The 14870-nt window shown below is 39.7% G+C and overlaps 1 protein-coding gene across 1 annotated transcript; it reads left to right on the top strand.

Moving 5' to 3' along the window:
• Nucleotides 1–2587: 2587 nt before the first annotated feature.
• Nucleotides 2588–14518, top strand: LOC119481346 (solute carrier family 12 member 3-like). Its single transcript, XM_037758177.1, is given in 25 exon segments — nucleotides 2588–2719; nucleotides 2799–2927; nucleotides 3019–3094; nucleotides 3621–3716; nucleotides 3968–4107; nucleotides 4410–4520; nucleotides 4655–4766; nucleotides 4885–5015; nucleotides 5111–5195; nucleotides 5848–6005; nucleotides 6190–6297; nucleotides 6891–7014; nucleotides 7209–7310; nucleotides 7907–8062; nucleotides 8193–8292; nucleotides 8389–8500; nucleotides 8629–8763; nucleotides 8999–9105; nucleotides 9819–9925; nucleotides 10269–10424; nucleotides 10571–10682; nucleotides 11580–11666; nucleotides 13211–13346; nucleotides 13464–13531; nucleotides 14362–14518. Coding segments are annotated over 25 exon segments (2919 nt in total). The 3' UTR covers nucleotides 14501–14518.
• The last annotated feature ends 352 nt before the right edge of the window (nucleotides 14519–14870 follow it).

The following is a 14870-nucleotide window of genomic DNA, read 5'->3' as shown; positions in this document are numbered from 1 at the left end:
CTACTAAATAGTATAGTAATTGAATGTTTTTATATATCAGGGTCATTTAAAAGGTTTAATTGAATTGAATAAATGTTAGGTTACTGATGTGAGTTTAAATGAAGTGTATCACTGTCCTTTGATTTCTAACTCAACATAGAAATTTATTTAGGTAAAAATAAACCAAATGCAGAGTTATATCATTAGTTATTATAGGTTATTACAGTATTATGACCAATGCACTATGTCTCAATTACTGTATTTGCAACAATCTGTAACCTTTAATATATTTTTTTGCCTTACTGGAAAGATATATGTTTACAGAGGAAATCTCACATAATATAACCCTAACAATTTCACGATCTTTTGTCAAACTGAAGGTTGTCTAGCAGATTATAAAAGACGCGCACATTCATTATTTCTTATGCAGGTGCATCATAGATGAGCTCAGTATCTAGAAGAAAAGATGACGCCCTGACGCCCACACTGCATTCAAGACTTATATTGGATCAGTAATTAGTCAAACAGCAGTTCCCTTTAACAGTATGAATCAGTATCGGTGAAATGAAATAATGAATCCACATGGTTACAGTGGAGAATATTTACAATGTATTTAAAGTTGCACTGATCATTTTTATGAGAGGGAAACAAAGTCTGTTTACAGTTCTTCGAGTACTACTGTATATTTGATAATTTTATAAAGCCTTTTGTGGCTCCACAGGGAGCTGCACGAAGTCTGATAAATTGCCTCAGGTGATGTCACTTAAGTCAGCTGCGGTTAAGGCTGAACACTTCAAGTTTGAAAATGAAAAAAACAAACTTTACTTAACTAATGCCAGTTATGTACCAAACGTACTTATTTTAACCCAAACCACGATCTTTTCCTAAGCCTAATGAAGTACTTCTGTTGCCTAAACCTAACCAAGTACTTTTGTTGCGTAAGTAAACCTAAAAACTAAGTAAACCTACGTCGGAAGTTTATTTTGAAAAGACATATGCGTGTAACGAGCCAACGTATTCTCATAAAAGAATGTATGATATGTTACGAAAAGTTATTCCTTCTTTTTTGTTCGTTTTCCTACAGATATCCAGCAGCACATGTCAATTTCTGCTTGTTACATGCCTACAGTCTTTTCAAAATAAACTTCCGTCGCCATAGGAAACAACTCGGTTAGGATTAGTAAACAAAACTACATAGTTAGGTTTAGGAAAAGATTGTGGTTTGGCTTAAAATAACACTGGAAGTGGCGCTACTTAAACCTGCAGTAGGCAGAATATTTTTAGCATCATTGGGCAAAAATTCCATAACAACCTTTCAGTATATTGTAATTCAAGTGTTCTGAGAGAAAACTAGACTTCTGCACCTCCTCATGGCTCTGTTTTCAGGCTTTGAAATATCTAGCCTGTGACAGGAGACTTTAGCCAATCACAGGTCATTTCAGAGAGAGAGCGTTCCTATTGGCTATTCATTCAACGGAGCCAGCTATCAATCACTTGCAAACATCAATGAAACGGTCAAACTAGGCAGCGCTGAACAAATATGAATCAATATTCTGTTACTGTAATGCCTATTTCACGCCTCGAATGTTTTCAGAAACATCTTGTAGTGTACTGTTTAGCTGTAAATAAGAAAGTTTTTTCCTCAACTGATCTCAACATGGCTGCAGAGTCACAAACTTTCTCATTTTACAGCTAAACAGTACACTACAAGATGTTTCTGAAGACATTTTATGAGAAACATTTTATTATTTTATAAGAGACCAACAGACATTTCTGACTTTTGGGTACCCTACCAGTCTGGTCAAGATTGAACTAAAACCACCTTAGTTGAGTCCAAGTGAGACCAGATGATTTAGTAACATTTATTTACAGACATGGTCACTGTTAGAGGGCCAATGTGGCATCTTTTAGGACCATCATCTCTGTAAAAAACAAGTTTCTCATGAATTATTTATTGACTTTGCCAGCTCCTTTTTCTCCATAAAGTTGCACAGACGTGCCGATGGGGCAGTTCACATCCAAACGTGACGGGTTGGTCCCTGGCGTTCTCCCTCATGTCCACTTCTCGACCAATGAGGAAGGACCTCCCAGGTACTCTTCGCAAGATTTTGACGCCAGCAGCCAACAACAAAATGGTAACCTCCAAATTCCTCCAACCATCATTGTCTCGGACGTGGATTCAAGGTTTGTGTTGTCAACTTCTAGTGTCCATTTTCACTTTCCAAATCAACTGAGTAATCAGTTTCTTACACTACAAAATGAAAGTAATCATAAAAGTAATACCCAAATTAACTAATGACCTTTATAGTTTATGCTGTTCTGGGTGTGAATGTGAGCGTGAATGGTTGCCTGTCTCTATGTGTCAGTCCTGTGATATTCTGGCGAGTTAGCTGGGATCGGCTCCAGCCCAGCTGCAACCCTGGTCACATCACAATCATTTCTCAGCATCTAGCAGCATCTAGTGGCCATTAAAGGAACTGCAGCTCATGACAATTACAAATTACCTTCACCATTTACTGCTTGTTATTTTTTCCCCCCGTTTGTTTTAAACTAACACTTTTGCTCGGACCTTCTATCCAACAGTACATCAGAGCACCGGGGCTCGAGGATGGAGCTGCGGAGATCTTCCTTCTACAGCACGTTAGACCTGGTGCCACAGCTGGAGCACTATGCCAGCCCGCTGCCACACCGGCAGGCGAGGAGCCGTCCATCTCTTGAGGCTCTCCGTAGGGCATTTGAGGTAAGTTTTCCACCTCACACCTCACAGCATCTTACAGATTTAAAACATATTTTCTTTGTATAAAATGGATTTTTCTCAGGATGTAGAGTCGGACTTGGAGGTCAACACAGACTCAGGAGTTAGTAGTCTGCCAGACAGTGGAAATGAGGAGTCGCAAGCCGACCAGGAGAAAGCTCCTGTTAGATTTGGCTGGGTTACTGGAGTCATGGTGAGCAAAACTTGTGTGTATTTGAATGTTTGACTACTACAATCTTATAAAAACGTCTTACGGAGCTGTTTTTATTGAACTTTTGTCACAGGTTCGTTGCATGCTGAATATTTGGGGAGTTATCCTGTTCCTCCGCCTCTCGTGTATCATCTCTCAGGCAGGCATTTGTGAGTTCATTCCCTCCATACATAGGTCCCTTTTCAGTCCTGTGTTTTGTGGCTGTAACCTCTCATCTATGACTTTAATTGATTATAACCTTTACACATTATTTTGCATGAGAATAGTGTGTGCACATTGCTGGTAGAGCTGTATCTCAGGTGCACGGTAAAACCTGAAGTCAGGGAAAAATAACAATTCCCTGCAAAACATAATGGAACCCATTTTCATTCACATATCTGGAGGTCAGAGGTCATGGGACCCCTGTGAAAATGGCCATGCCAGTTTTTCCTAGCCAAAATTTTGCATAAGTTTGGAGAGTTATTTAGCCTTAGCCACAAGCTAGTATGACATAGTTGGTACCAATGGATTCCTTAGTCCGCTACAACCTCAGAAAGATCGATTGCGTTAATGCGTTAAAGAAATTAGTGCCGTTAAAAGGAATTTACGCGTTAACTTTGACAGCCCTAATAAATACCCAAAAATATCGATGTAGTATGGTGGTAATGTTGAATACCTTCATTCGTCTCGTCTCAGTGTTGACCTGGCTTATTATCCTGATGTCTGTGATGGTGACTTCAGTAACTGCCCTCTCCATCTCTGCCATCGCCACCAACGGGAGGGTGATCTCAGGTCAGTCAAAGTTGTTATAGATATGTGATACACTTCTAATTTTTACTTCTAAAAATAGCTGATTGGGCCTTTAAGACGGGAAACTTGTATTTGAACTAAAACAGATAGAAGACAAAAGAAATAAATATGTAATTTTATAAGATGATAATTTATTAGGTAGTAATTTTTCCTGTCCCATTTAAAACTGCAGTATCCTATAACAACCTTGTCTCTGTGCCACTCTTTTGTGGTTGGTTGAACATCATTTTCAGGTGGGGCGTATTTTATGATCTCCCGCTCTCTGGGCCCTGAAATTGGTGGACCAATTGGGATGGTCTTTTCCTTCGCCAACGCTCTGGCCTGTGCGCTCAACACCGTTGGCTTTGCAGAGGTGGTCCGTGATCTAATGCAGGTACTTATTATGTGTAAATGCTCTAAAAATTAGATACAGTGGCTTCAGAATGTATTTAGATCCCTTCACTTTTTGCAACTGTATGTAACTTTTAATGGATGAAATTGCCAATTTTGCCACAGTTTTAGACTAAACTGTTTTGAGGAATTTGACATCTTGAAATGAATAAATGATTATTGCAAAGTTATATACCAATATGTGAACTCAAAAATATTTTAACTGTCAAACAAAGGCCCAACGTTGACTTTTGACTGTATATACATACATTTAATGTTTGGAAAAATTTGGTTGTTTTAATGTAGGAGTTTGGTTTTGTCATGGTTGATTCAATCAATGACGTCCGTATTGTGGGCGTGATCACGGTGACTCTTCTTCTGCTCATTTCTTTGGCTGGAATGGAGTGGGAGTCCAAGGTGAGCACATCCTGACACATCTCACTTCATTTGCTAGATTTGTCCCATAAATCTCCTTATCTCTCACTAACTTTTACTCTTCGACATATGCTTTTCCTTTTTTTCCCCCTTCTCTCATTGTCTCTATCTGTTAGACCCAGATTTTGTTCTTTATAGTCCTCTTGGTCTCATTTTCCAACTATTTTGTGGGCACAATCATCCCTCCCAGTCAAGAGAAGAACGCCAAGGGCATCTTTGGATACCGCAGTAAGTTCAGGCTTCTCTGGAAAAACTACTGCCTTTTAATACAGCACGTCATCATCAGCTTTAGAGTGTATATACTTTATATTTATCAGCGAGAGTGTTTTTTGTTGCCTGTCACCAGGTGAGATCCTCATATCGAACCTGAAACCCGACTGGAGAGGACCTGAAGGCGACTTTTTCAAGATGTTTGCCATTTTCTTCCCCTCCACCATTGGCATCCTGTCTGGAGCCAACATCTCTGGAGACCTCAAAGTATGAAGAGAAAGAAGGCGGAGAGATACTTGTTACATCACAGCCACCAACAAGGAATACAAGAATGTTGACTTGTGTGTTATTTCCTTTTGCAGGACCCTGCTACTGCTATCCCCAAAGGCACCCTCATGGCCATTTTCTGGACTACATTCAGCTATCTAGCTATATCTGTAACTCTTGGTAAGCTACTCATTCAACATGCTTTTATCTTGTATTAATTTGCTTCTCATTTCATGGGTGTAATTATCTGGACTGGTGGGGATTATTTGAGGTGCTAGGTAGTTTGGGGGGAGAGATAGGAGGCCTGAGGTTTTATCACTCATATTAAGGGCAGTGTCATCGGCATACTGCACAAAAAGATTTATCGGCTCAAAATGGTGGAAAAAGGAGGGACGTGACAGACTTAATGGCATAAACACTTAATGGCATAAACACTTCATGATGTAACACAGGACCCTTCAAACCTCACCACGGTGCCAATATAAAGTCCCTCTGGCAAAGAAACAAACCTCCAAAAAATCATCAAGGTTCCCAGGTTGGGTCTTAGTTACTAGGAACCTAGAGACCTGTGAAGACTTCTAGTTTGTACTTGTGAGCCATTTTCATCCCCTTACGCTGGACAATACTTTTTTCTGATTCTAAATCTGCTAAAGCTACAGTGGCAGAAAACTGTTAAGAACTTTCTGTGTTGGTTTGTACAAAGAATCATCCAAGATAAGAGAGCCAGCTACAGAAAAATGGTACATTCACAAGCTATGTTGCCAGAAACCCAATAAAGCAATTATTGGAGTTGTATCATGACTATCATGTTTACATCTTCATCTTCCTCCAGCGTCGTGTGTGGTGCGGGACGCCTCCGGTAATATAAGTGACATTCTGAATGGAAACATCACTGACGGCTGTGTGGGTGTTGGATGTAACCTGGGCTGGAACTTCACAGAGTGCATCCAGTCGCAGTCTTGTAAATATGGTTTGGCCAAAAATTCAAAGGTACCATTCAATTCAGAAGGCCTTGAACATGAAATAATGATATGTTTTTTAAAATCCAAAACTCTTACCCTGGGTTTGTAAAATGAGCCAGTTGTCCTTACGTGTAAATGTTGTTATCTCTATTCACAAACTATTATATGAAATAATGTAAATACTCATTCTCAGTGTTGACTATTTCAACCAGGTACTGGGTCAAATTTCAGGTTATTACTACCTCATCACCGCTGGTGTCTTCGCAGCCAGCTTGTCATCTGCCCTCGGCTTCCTCGTCTCCGCCCCTAAAGTCTTTCAGGTGAGAAACCACAGTCATCTTTTCAGCTATTAAAATCTGGTACACTGTGTTTTTAAACATGGTTAATGTGTTCTTCTGTATTGTAGAGTATCTCCCAACAAAAACAGCTGGCATATTGTCTGTATATAAAGGTGCTATAAAGATATTTTCATGCTGGGATTCACCTATCCAGTATAGAAAACCAGTATAGTCGGATATGTTTCACACTCCATGTTTGTAAATTGATGCATTAAAAAAATCGACAGCACCACCTGAAGTCTGTCTAAATTAAGACCAATTGTTTACTTTTGATCATTAGACCCTACTGAATTTAGACATAGCCTAAGGTTTTCAAGGATTTATCACATTGTTTAACTGCTGGACCATGACCAGTGACAAAGACAGGGTCGAATCTAGTCATATTCATGTAGCCTTTTATGGTAATGTCAGACTGTGAAATGTATCTATCAAAAGGGAACAACATGTGAGAAAATGTACAACAATAGAAACAGTCCATTAAATGCTTGATATCTATTCTAACATATTTATAAATGTAGTAAAATCTAACATGATACACATATTAATAAGCTTATATTTTCTGCCTTATCTGTCAGTGTCTGTGCAGAGACAATATATACCCATACATTGGATTCTTTGCAAAGGGTTATGGGAAAAATGATGAGCCACTCCGGGCCTATATACTCTGCTACGTCATTGCCGTGGCCTTCATTCTCATAGGTGAATGTGATCTAATACTGTCGCTGTTTCGTTATTGGAATTATTGATTCACATGTTTGCTTTTATATGCTAATCTCTTCCCAAAAACGGTGTTTTTGTTCTTTCAAATATTTCAGAAATTTCATAAGTTTGTGATTAGCTTTATCGAGCTCTGGATTCGTAATGTGTTGATTGACTGATTTCTCTCGTTACAGCTAAGCTGAACACCATCGCAGCCTTGATCTCCAACTTCTTCCTGTGTTCCTACGGCCTCATCAACTTCAGCTGCTTTCACGCTTCAATCACCAACTCCCCCGGTGAGTTACCGGTTTGTCTTCGCCTTCCAAAACGACCCACACAAGCTTTTCTGGCTTTCCAGCCTCCTTCCTAATATGTTGCACTTCATGGTCCTTAACTTCATGCCTCAAACCCCTAATCCAAATTTTGCCCAGTGCACCAAAAGGGCTAGAGCTGACTAGTCTGAAAGAAGACATATTTGCCCAAAATCCCAAAATTGAGGTGTTATGTTCTAAGAAATCAAACTTGGTACAAGTTTTTCATTGTTTTTTTAAATGCAAAGTCATGACAGCCATTTGCCTTCTGGCTGCTATATTGGACAGAGGTGTGGCTATGTGGATTACAAGGCCTATGGAAGGAGGCTGGGTCACGGGCGGACATGGGTCTTGGGGTATGGGGTATAACACATGTGCAGTGTAACTGGAGCTGCGGTCGTGCGTTGCGATTGGCTCAATTTCGGCAAGTGCACACCAGATTTTAGTGCGCTGTAAATGTGTTGTACCCCAAAGATATGATGGGCTGCTGGCGCGTGACCCAGCCTCCTTCAATAGGCCTTGGTGGATTAGAGGTTATGTGTTATGAAAGTCATCCTTTTCTCATTGTCGCCCCCCTTTAGGTTGGAGGCCATCGTTCCACTACTACAGCAAATGGACAGCTTTGTTTGGAGCGGTGATCTCTGTGGTGCTGATGTTCCTGTTTACCTGGTGGGCAGCTCTCACCACCTTCTGCATCATCTTCTTCCTCTTTGGATACGTCAACTACAACAAGCCAAGTAAGTCCAAAACAGATGGTATGTTTGTGTTCTGATAAGACTAGCACGGCCAAGATTAAAGAGTGGAACAAGTCAGAACTGTATGATTGCTCTTTTGTCACCTCACTTATGTGCGTTATGATGTCCACAGAGGTAAACTGGGGTTCGTCAGTCCAGGCGGGTACATACAACATGGCTTTGTCATACTCCGTCTCTCTGTCTGGTGTTGAGGATCATGTCAAGAATTTTAGGTGAGTGACCAAAAACCTCAGTCAGTATATAGATTTCTCTCCATAGTATTTGTCTAATCATTTTTTTTAACTGGAATTTGATCTGTATTCCTTCAGACCACAATGTCTCGTCCTGACTGGGCCACCAAACCAGCGACCAGCCCTGGTGGACTTTGTTGGATCCTTCACCAAGCACATAAGCCTCATGATCTGTGGAGACATAATCACGGTCAGTCAATCTCGACAGTTCTGTTCCCAAAAAGGCAACGAAGAGAGATGATTCATATGTCAAAGAAACGATCCAATCCTCAACATCCTTACAGTAGCTTTTCATCATCAAATCTCCTTGTCCTCCAGGAGCAGGAGAGGCAGACTCGGCCGCAGGATGCCACAGATTGGTTGGTGAAGTGGATGAACAAGAGGAAGGTGCGCTCCTTTTATACCCCTTTCACTGCCGACAGCCTCAGAGTTGGAGCTCGACACTTGCTGCAGGTAAAACATCTGCTTGTGTTTATCTGTGGGAATCAATTCAATCGTACAAAGCCCATTTACTGGGAGTTTATCTGGCTTCAGATTCTGTTTAGGATGATGACTTGTAATTTTGTCTTTTTCGTACTTATATCTCTTCTCATTTTTTTCTTAGGACACATCGTCTATCCTGTGTTTTTATTTGTCTTTTATGAAACTTTAAATATTATTGTTTTCCTCATTTCTACATTTTTTCAAGGCTTCTGGTCTTGGCAAGCTGAAGCCAAACACTCTGGTTCTGGGTTTCAAGGCAAACTGGAGGGACAGTTCTCCTGAAAGCATTGAAGATTATATCAACACCATATAGTAAGTGTAGTTAAAGAGGACCTATTGTGCTTTTTTCCTTTCTGTTATTGTGTTATATACTTGTTTGTGCATGTAAAAGGTTTGTAAAGTTACAAAGCCCAAAGTCCACACCATAGGGAGTTACTCTCCCCCACGGAAACACTGCTCCTGAACTGCCTGAAATGTCTTGATTGAAGTCCCGCCTTTTCTTCTGTAACATGGTGATGTCACCAAGTAACACACTTTGCATAACGCCCTCAAACAAAGCTAGTTAGAACGGAGCTGGAGTGGAGTCCGAAGAGTTTGGTTCGGTCGACCAATCACAACAGTGGGCCAGCTGACCAATCAGAGCAGACTTGGCTTTTCGAGTCAAACAGAGCGTTTCAGACAGAGGGTGAAAAGAGGTGCAGCAGCACAGCCGGTATGAGAAAAATAAAGCATTTTTTGAACATTAAATCAAGTAAACATGTTCTTGTGGAAACCCAAAATACAAGTAAGCACCTAAAAAGAAGCATTATAGGTCCTCTTTAAAGGCAAGACAAAAAAAATGGTGTTGACTTTCTCGATTTCACTGGCATTGAAAGATTGTCAAACTCTCTAAAGTGGAAATATTGCAAACTAATTACTCCAGTCTCTTTAGTTACAGATGCAATAATAATGATTGTTATTAATTTGTATCAACATTTCCACTTTAAAACTCCCATTTTAATCACCTCTTCTTCTCTTTTCTCTAGCGATACCTTCGACTCCAACTACTGTTTGTGTATCTTGAGGATGATGGACGGGCAGGATATCTCTGACCAGTTTGATTTTGAAGGTTAGAAATCCAGACTTCATCAACTCTTTGAATTTTCTCCGCTTTCATACATGACATATTTGTAGAAAACAACAACAATGGTGAAGTATGTAATGTCTGTCCTCCAGTGAACCAGGGCTTTGAGCCCGATGAATCTGTTGAAAACGATGACCAGCAATCTCCTGAGAGGGAATCAGGTGAGCATGCATAAATAAAGTACACAATACTCCCTCAGTCAGTCACACATACCTGACGTAATAAAGTCAGTCATCCTCTGAGTACATTTTGAGATGTACTGTAATGCCGCATGACATCAGTGGAAACACATTTTATTTTTAACGGGCTATAATCAATATTTTCAATCAAACGACCATTCACATATTTTTATATGCATTCAACCCGTTCTCACTACCAACTCGTCAAAATAACGCTGTCACAGCTGACGACATCTCCGATAAAGGCGACAGTGATCAGATCAAGACAGTGTTTCAGAATGACCAGGGGGAGAAGACCATCGACGTCTACTGGATAGCTGACGATGGAGGTTAGTTCTGACAAAACAAGCACAATATTTATTATTATTATTATTATTATATATATTTTTTAAACTGTTCAACTGTATAGTTTTAGTACAATAATGGTCAGTGGACACACATCTTTTCTTAGCTGCAGTATTTCTTCTCTTTTAAGGTCTGACTCTGCTGGTTCCTTACCTGCTCACCAGGAGGAAACGCTGGCACCGCAGTAAGGTCCGGGTCTTCATTGTAGGAGATGAACAAAACATGGAGGAAGGCCGCAATGAGTAGGTTTTTCTCTTTTTAAACCTTCTGGGATAAGTGAATAATAATATAATGATAATAAGTACACTTTCTGGTGAGCATGAGATAGCTTCCCATCCTGATGATTACCAAAAACACCAAAAGAGAAAAAAAAGGTCTTGGTCATGCCACTTTTCCTGAGCTACAAAATTAACTCACAATGCACCTATTTGTAATTAAACATCAACTCCATATACAGTTTAGTGTTGTTGGAAAAGTAAGAAGAAAATTGAGGAAATGGGTAAAATTACAAGTAATAATGACTAAGGCTGCATTGCATTCACACAGGCGTTTCAACGATTCGCCACAGGGTTGTGCTGAGGTTTGGGCGAGTCCCTTTAATGGACCATTAACGATTAACGTCTTTTGTTCCCTCATGGCTGGGTTGTAAAGCTCTGTATCACTGGTTATGTGATTGGCCACCTCAGCGTGATGTTGGGTTTTTTTCTCCAAAAGTCAATTCTGTTTCTACTTTTCATTTTTTTTGGCACCCCATGCGGCCGCCACAGCACTACCCTCATTCAAAATCAATGGAAAAGCTTGCGTTTTCGCCGCACCACCTGAGCTTGTGTGAATGCAGCCTAAATGGTTTTCCCCATGAAATACGTTGATACCTGTTGATTTTCAGTAGGGACTTTGATCTGCATTTATACAATTGTATCTTTTTTTTTAAACCAGATAGTTTTATATTAAATCCATTTTTTTATTTAGATTAAATATATTTTTCATGCAGATTAATTGGATTATAAACTGGTAGATTTCTGGGATATTTTGTGCGATACATAAGCATTTCAGATTTCATGGATACGTTTGTGTTGCAGTATATAACAGGTGGTCTATGGAAAGTGATGTGCTGAAACTTTGACTCGTGTTGCTTTTAGGATGATCGCCCTGCTGAAGAGGTTTCGTTTGGATTTCAATGATGTCACAGTCATGACGGACAGCGAGAGGCGTCCACACGCCAAGAAGTATGTCCAGAAAACATTTGAAATCATTCACTGTCACAACATACACTGAAATATGAACAGTTGTGCTGATAAAGGAACGGATCAGTCTGTAATAACAGGCTGCCCATTTCACTATTTAGCTTTAATTTTGAGCAAACAAACTACAAAACAGTCTCCATGTGCAGTATTTAGTTTTTACTCTGGCGTCCCCCAGTGGTGGTTTCCAAGATGACACCCCCATGGATTGTTCCACAAACGAACACATGCTATAATCACATAAAATGTTAGGTTTAAGACAAATGCACCACATTGGGCTTTTAATGCGCTTTTAACCATCATTTGTGCAATTATTCAACTGGGCACCAATGCTACATTTATATTGTTTATTTCAAGAAATATTCTTATTTAACTCATATATTATTCTTGCATTTATATTCAATACACTTAATAGATCCCACTTCTCAGCATTTTTTGTTTACTTATTTGCACTGTGGTTGTAAACTGTATGTGTTTGATGCACATATTTGTACATATTTCTTATTTGTATTATATATTTATTAGGGCTGACAAAGTTAACGCGTTAACACAAATTAATTTTAACGCCACTAATTTCTTTGAGGCATTTTTAAGTTGTAGCCGGCTCAACACTTTGGCGAAGAAAAACTGACAAATGGCATTTTCAAAGGGGTCCCTTGACCTCTGACCTTAAGATATGTAAATGAAAATGGGTTCTATGGGTACCCACGAGTCTCCCCTTTACAGACATGCCCACTTTATGATAATCACATGCAGTTTGGGGCAAGTCATAGTCAAGTCAGCACACTGACACACTGACAGCTGTTGTTGCCTGTTGGGCTGCAGTTTCCCATATTATGGTTTGAGCATATTTTTTTATGCTAAATGCAGTAGCTGTGAGGGATTCTGGACAATATCTGTCATTGTTTTGTGTTGTTAATTGATTCCCAGTAATAAATATATACATACATTTGCATAAAGCAGCATATTTACCCACTCCCATGTTGATAAGAGTATTAAATACTTGACAAATTTCCCTTTTAAGGTACATTTTAACAGATAAAAAAAAAACGTGTGATTAATCTATGGACAACAAACATGGACAATCATGTGATTAATCGCGATTAAATATTTCAATCGATTGACAGCCCTAATATTTATGTTACTCTACATATATTGTAGCATTATGTACAAAATGTACATTTTACATACTCCTTTTTTACTATTTATTATTATATTTCTTTATGCTATATATATATATATATATATATATATATATATATAAGAACAACTGTAACATACCAATTTCCCCCCGATCAAAAAATGATTTCTGATTAATAAGAAACAGCCCTGGAAATTTCACCAAAACTTGTCCATCATAAATGATCGGCAGACACTTGGCGTTTAACAAATGTTAAGAGGTCTTTGAACTTTCAAAAATCAAGACTAAATTTCTTTTAGAGTTAGAACTGTTTGTATTTCAATACATTTTTTTTCTCTGTCCTTCATCTCACGCTGACTTCTGTCCTTCTGTTCTTGCTGCTTCTAAGCCTCAGTAGGTTTGTGGACAGTGTCGCCCCCTTCATGCTCCATGATGAACAGCAGGAAGGTGTCTCAGTTCACGAGCTGAGACAAAGCGCCCCATGGGAAATAACAGACAAAGAGTTTGAGGCCTTCAAACTTAAGGTGTGTGTTGACGGATACATCATTCATGTCCAACATGTGTAACAACATGCTGATTCTGATTCTGGTTGGTGTCATCCACTGTGTCACATGTCTCATATTCATTTCCTCCCTTCACAGTCTGAGAGAAAAGTGAGGCTGAATGAAATCATCCGGAGGAATTCACAACATGCTGCTCTTGTGCTTGTGTGAGTACACAGTTTACATTATCAGTTCAGGGTATGAAAATATTACATCAAGGCTCATCAGATTTACTGCTAACTGGGCATATTTAATGCACATAACATCCTGAGATCCTGCACCTCTGACTTCTAACTGAGGGCGGACAGTATTTTTGATATATTAAGATATATTGGAGATATATTCCCACTTTCTGTCTCAAAATTTAGTTTATTTAATAGTTTATTGGACACTATAATGTAGTTGTAAGCAGGTACGTTCACCCACTCATCCATCCATCCATCCATAGCTGACATTGGGCGAAGGCGGGTTACACCCTGGACAGGTCGCCAGACTATCACAGGGCTGACACATAGAGACAGACAACCATTCACGCTCACATGCTTTAGGGCGTGGCTATCTTGTGATTGACAGGTCGCTACCGCGCCGTTGTCCAGTCTGGGAGTTGTCCGTGTTTTCATAGTAGAACTTTAACCCTTTCACAGTCTGTTTTTGGTCCATGGAAGTTAATTGTAACCTTTTTGTTTGTTGTGAGTGGTCTTGTTCTTGTTCTCTTCTAGTTTAGTTTTAATATTTACATAATAGTAGTGAAACATGTATACAGGCCTCTCTATTAGCATTAGGAAATGAAAACAATACATCGTCTGATGTCCACAGGGATGCAAAATTTCCCTTGCAGATAAGAGATGGGAAAGATAATGTGTCTTTGGGCTCGTGCAAACCATAGCGTGCACTTATTTGACTATAATTATCCTCATACAGTAAGTCACATAAGAACAGTGTTTGTTCTTGCTGTGCCATTTGAATTTGTTTGTGTAAATATGATGTTTTTTTCCAGGAGCCTTCCTGTGCCACACAGCGACTGCCCCAGTGCTCTGTACATGGCCTGGCTGGATACTCTGACCTGTGGCCTCCACTGCCCCGCGGTGCTGATACGAGGAAACCAGCAGAACGTGCTCACTTTCTACTGCCAGTGAATCCTCTCTTACAGGGACACCAAATTAGAAAAAAAGTGATACAAGATGCACCCAGACTCAAAGAGAACGACTTTCATCCAGATGGTAAAGTAGTCTGAGATACCGAGTGGCTATGCAAACTGTGCTGTCCTGGGTTGTTCACAGGTTTCCAACCCTGCAACAGCCAGTATGTGTTCTTCAGCAGCTACTGACACTGCACCAAAAACCAATATGAGATTTTCTTAATGAGGTCACCATGAGCCTCCAGAACGGCTACATTGCTCTTTGGTATAAATCTCTGGAAATCTACTAAAGGGATGAACACCACTCTTCGAAAAAGACATTCCCTCATTTGGCTTCGTCTTAACACGTCGCTCCACAATCCTTCGTA

The sequence above is a fragment of the Sebastes umbrosus genome, chromosome 22 (genome assembly GCF_015220745.1).
Source record: "Sebastes umbrosus isolate fSebUmb1 chromosome 22, fSebUmb1.pri, whole genome shotgun sequence".
NCBI lineage: Eukaryota > Metazoa > Chordata > Actinopteri > Perciformes > Sebastidae > Sebastes > Sebastes umbrosus.
The sequence above is the reverse complement of the archived record's forward strand: the minus strand, read 5'-3'. Positions and strand labels throughout refer to the sequence as shown.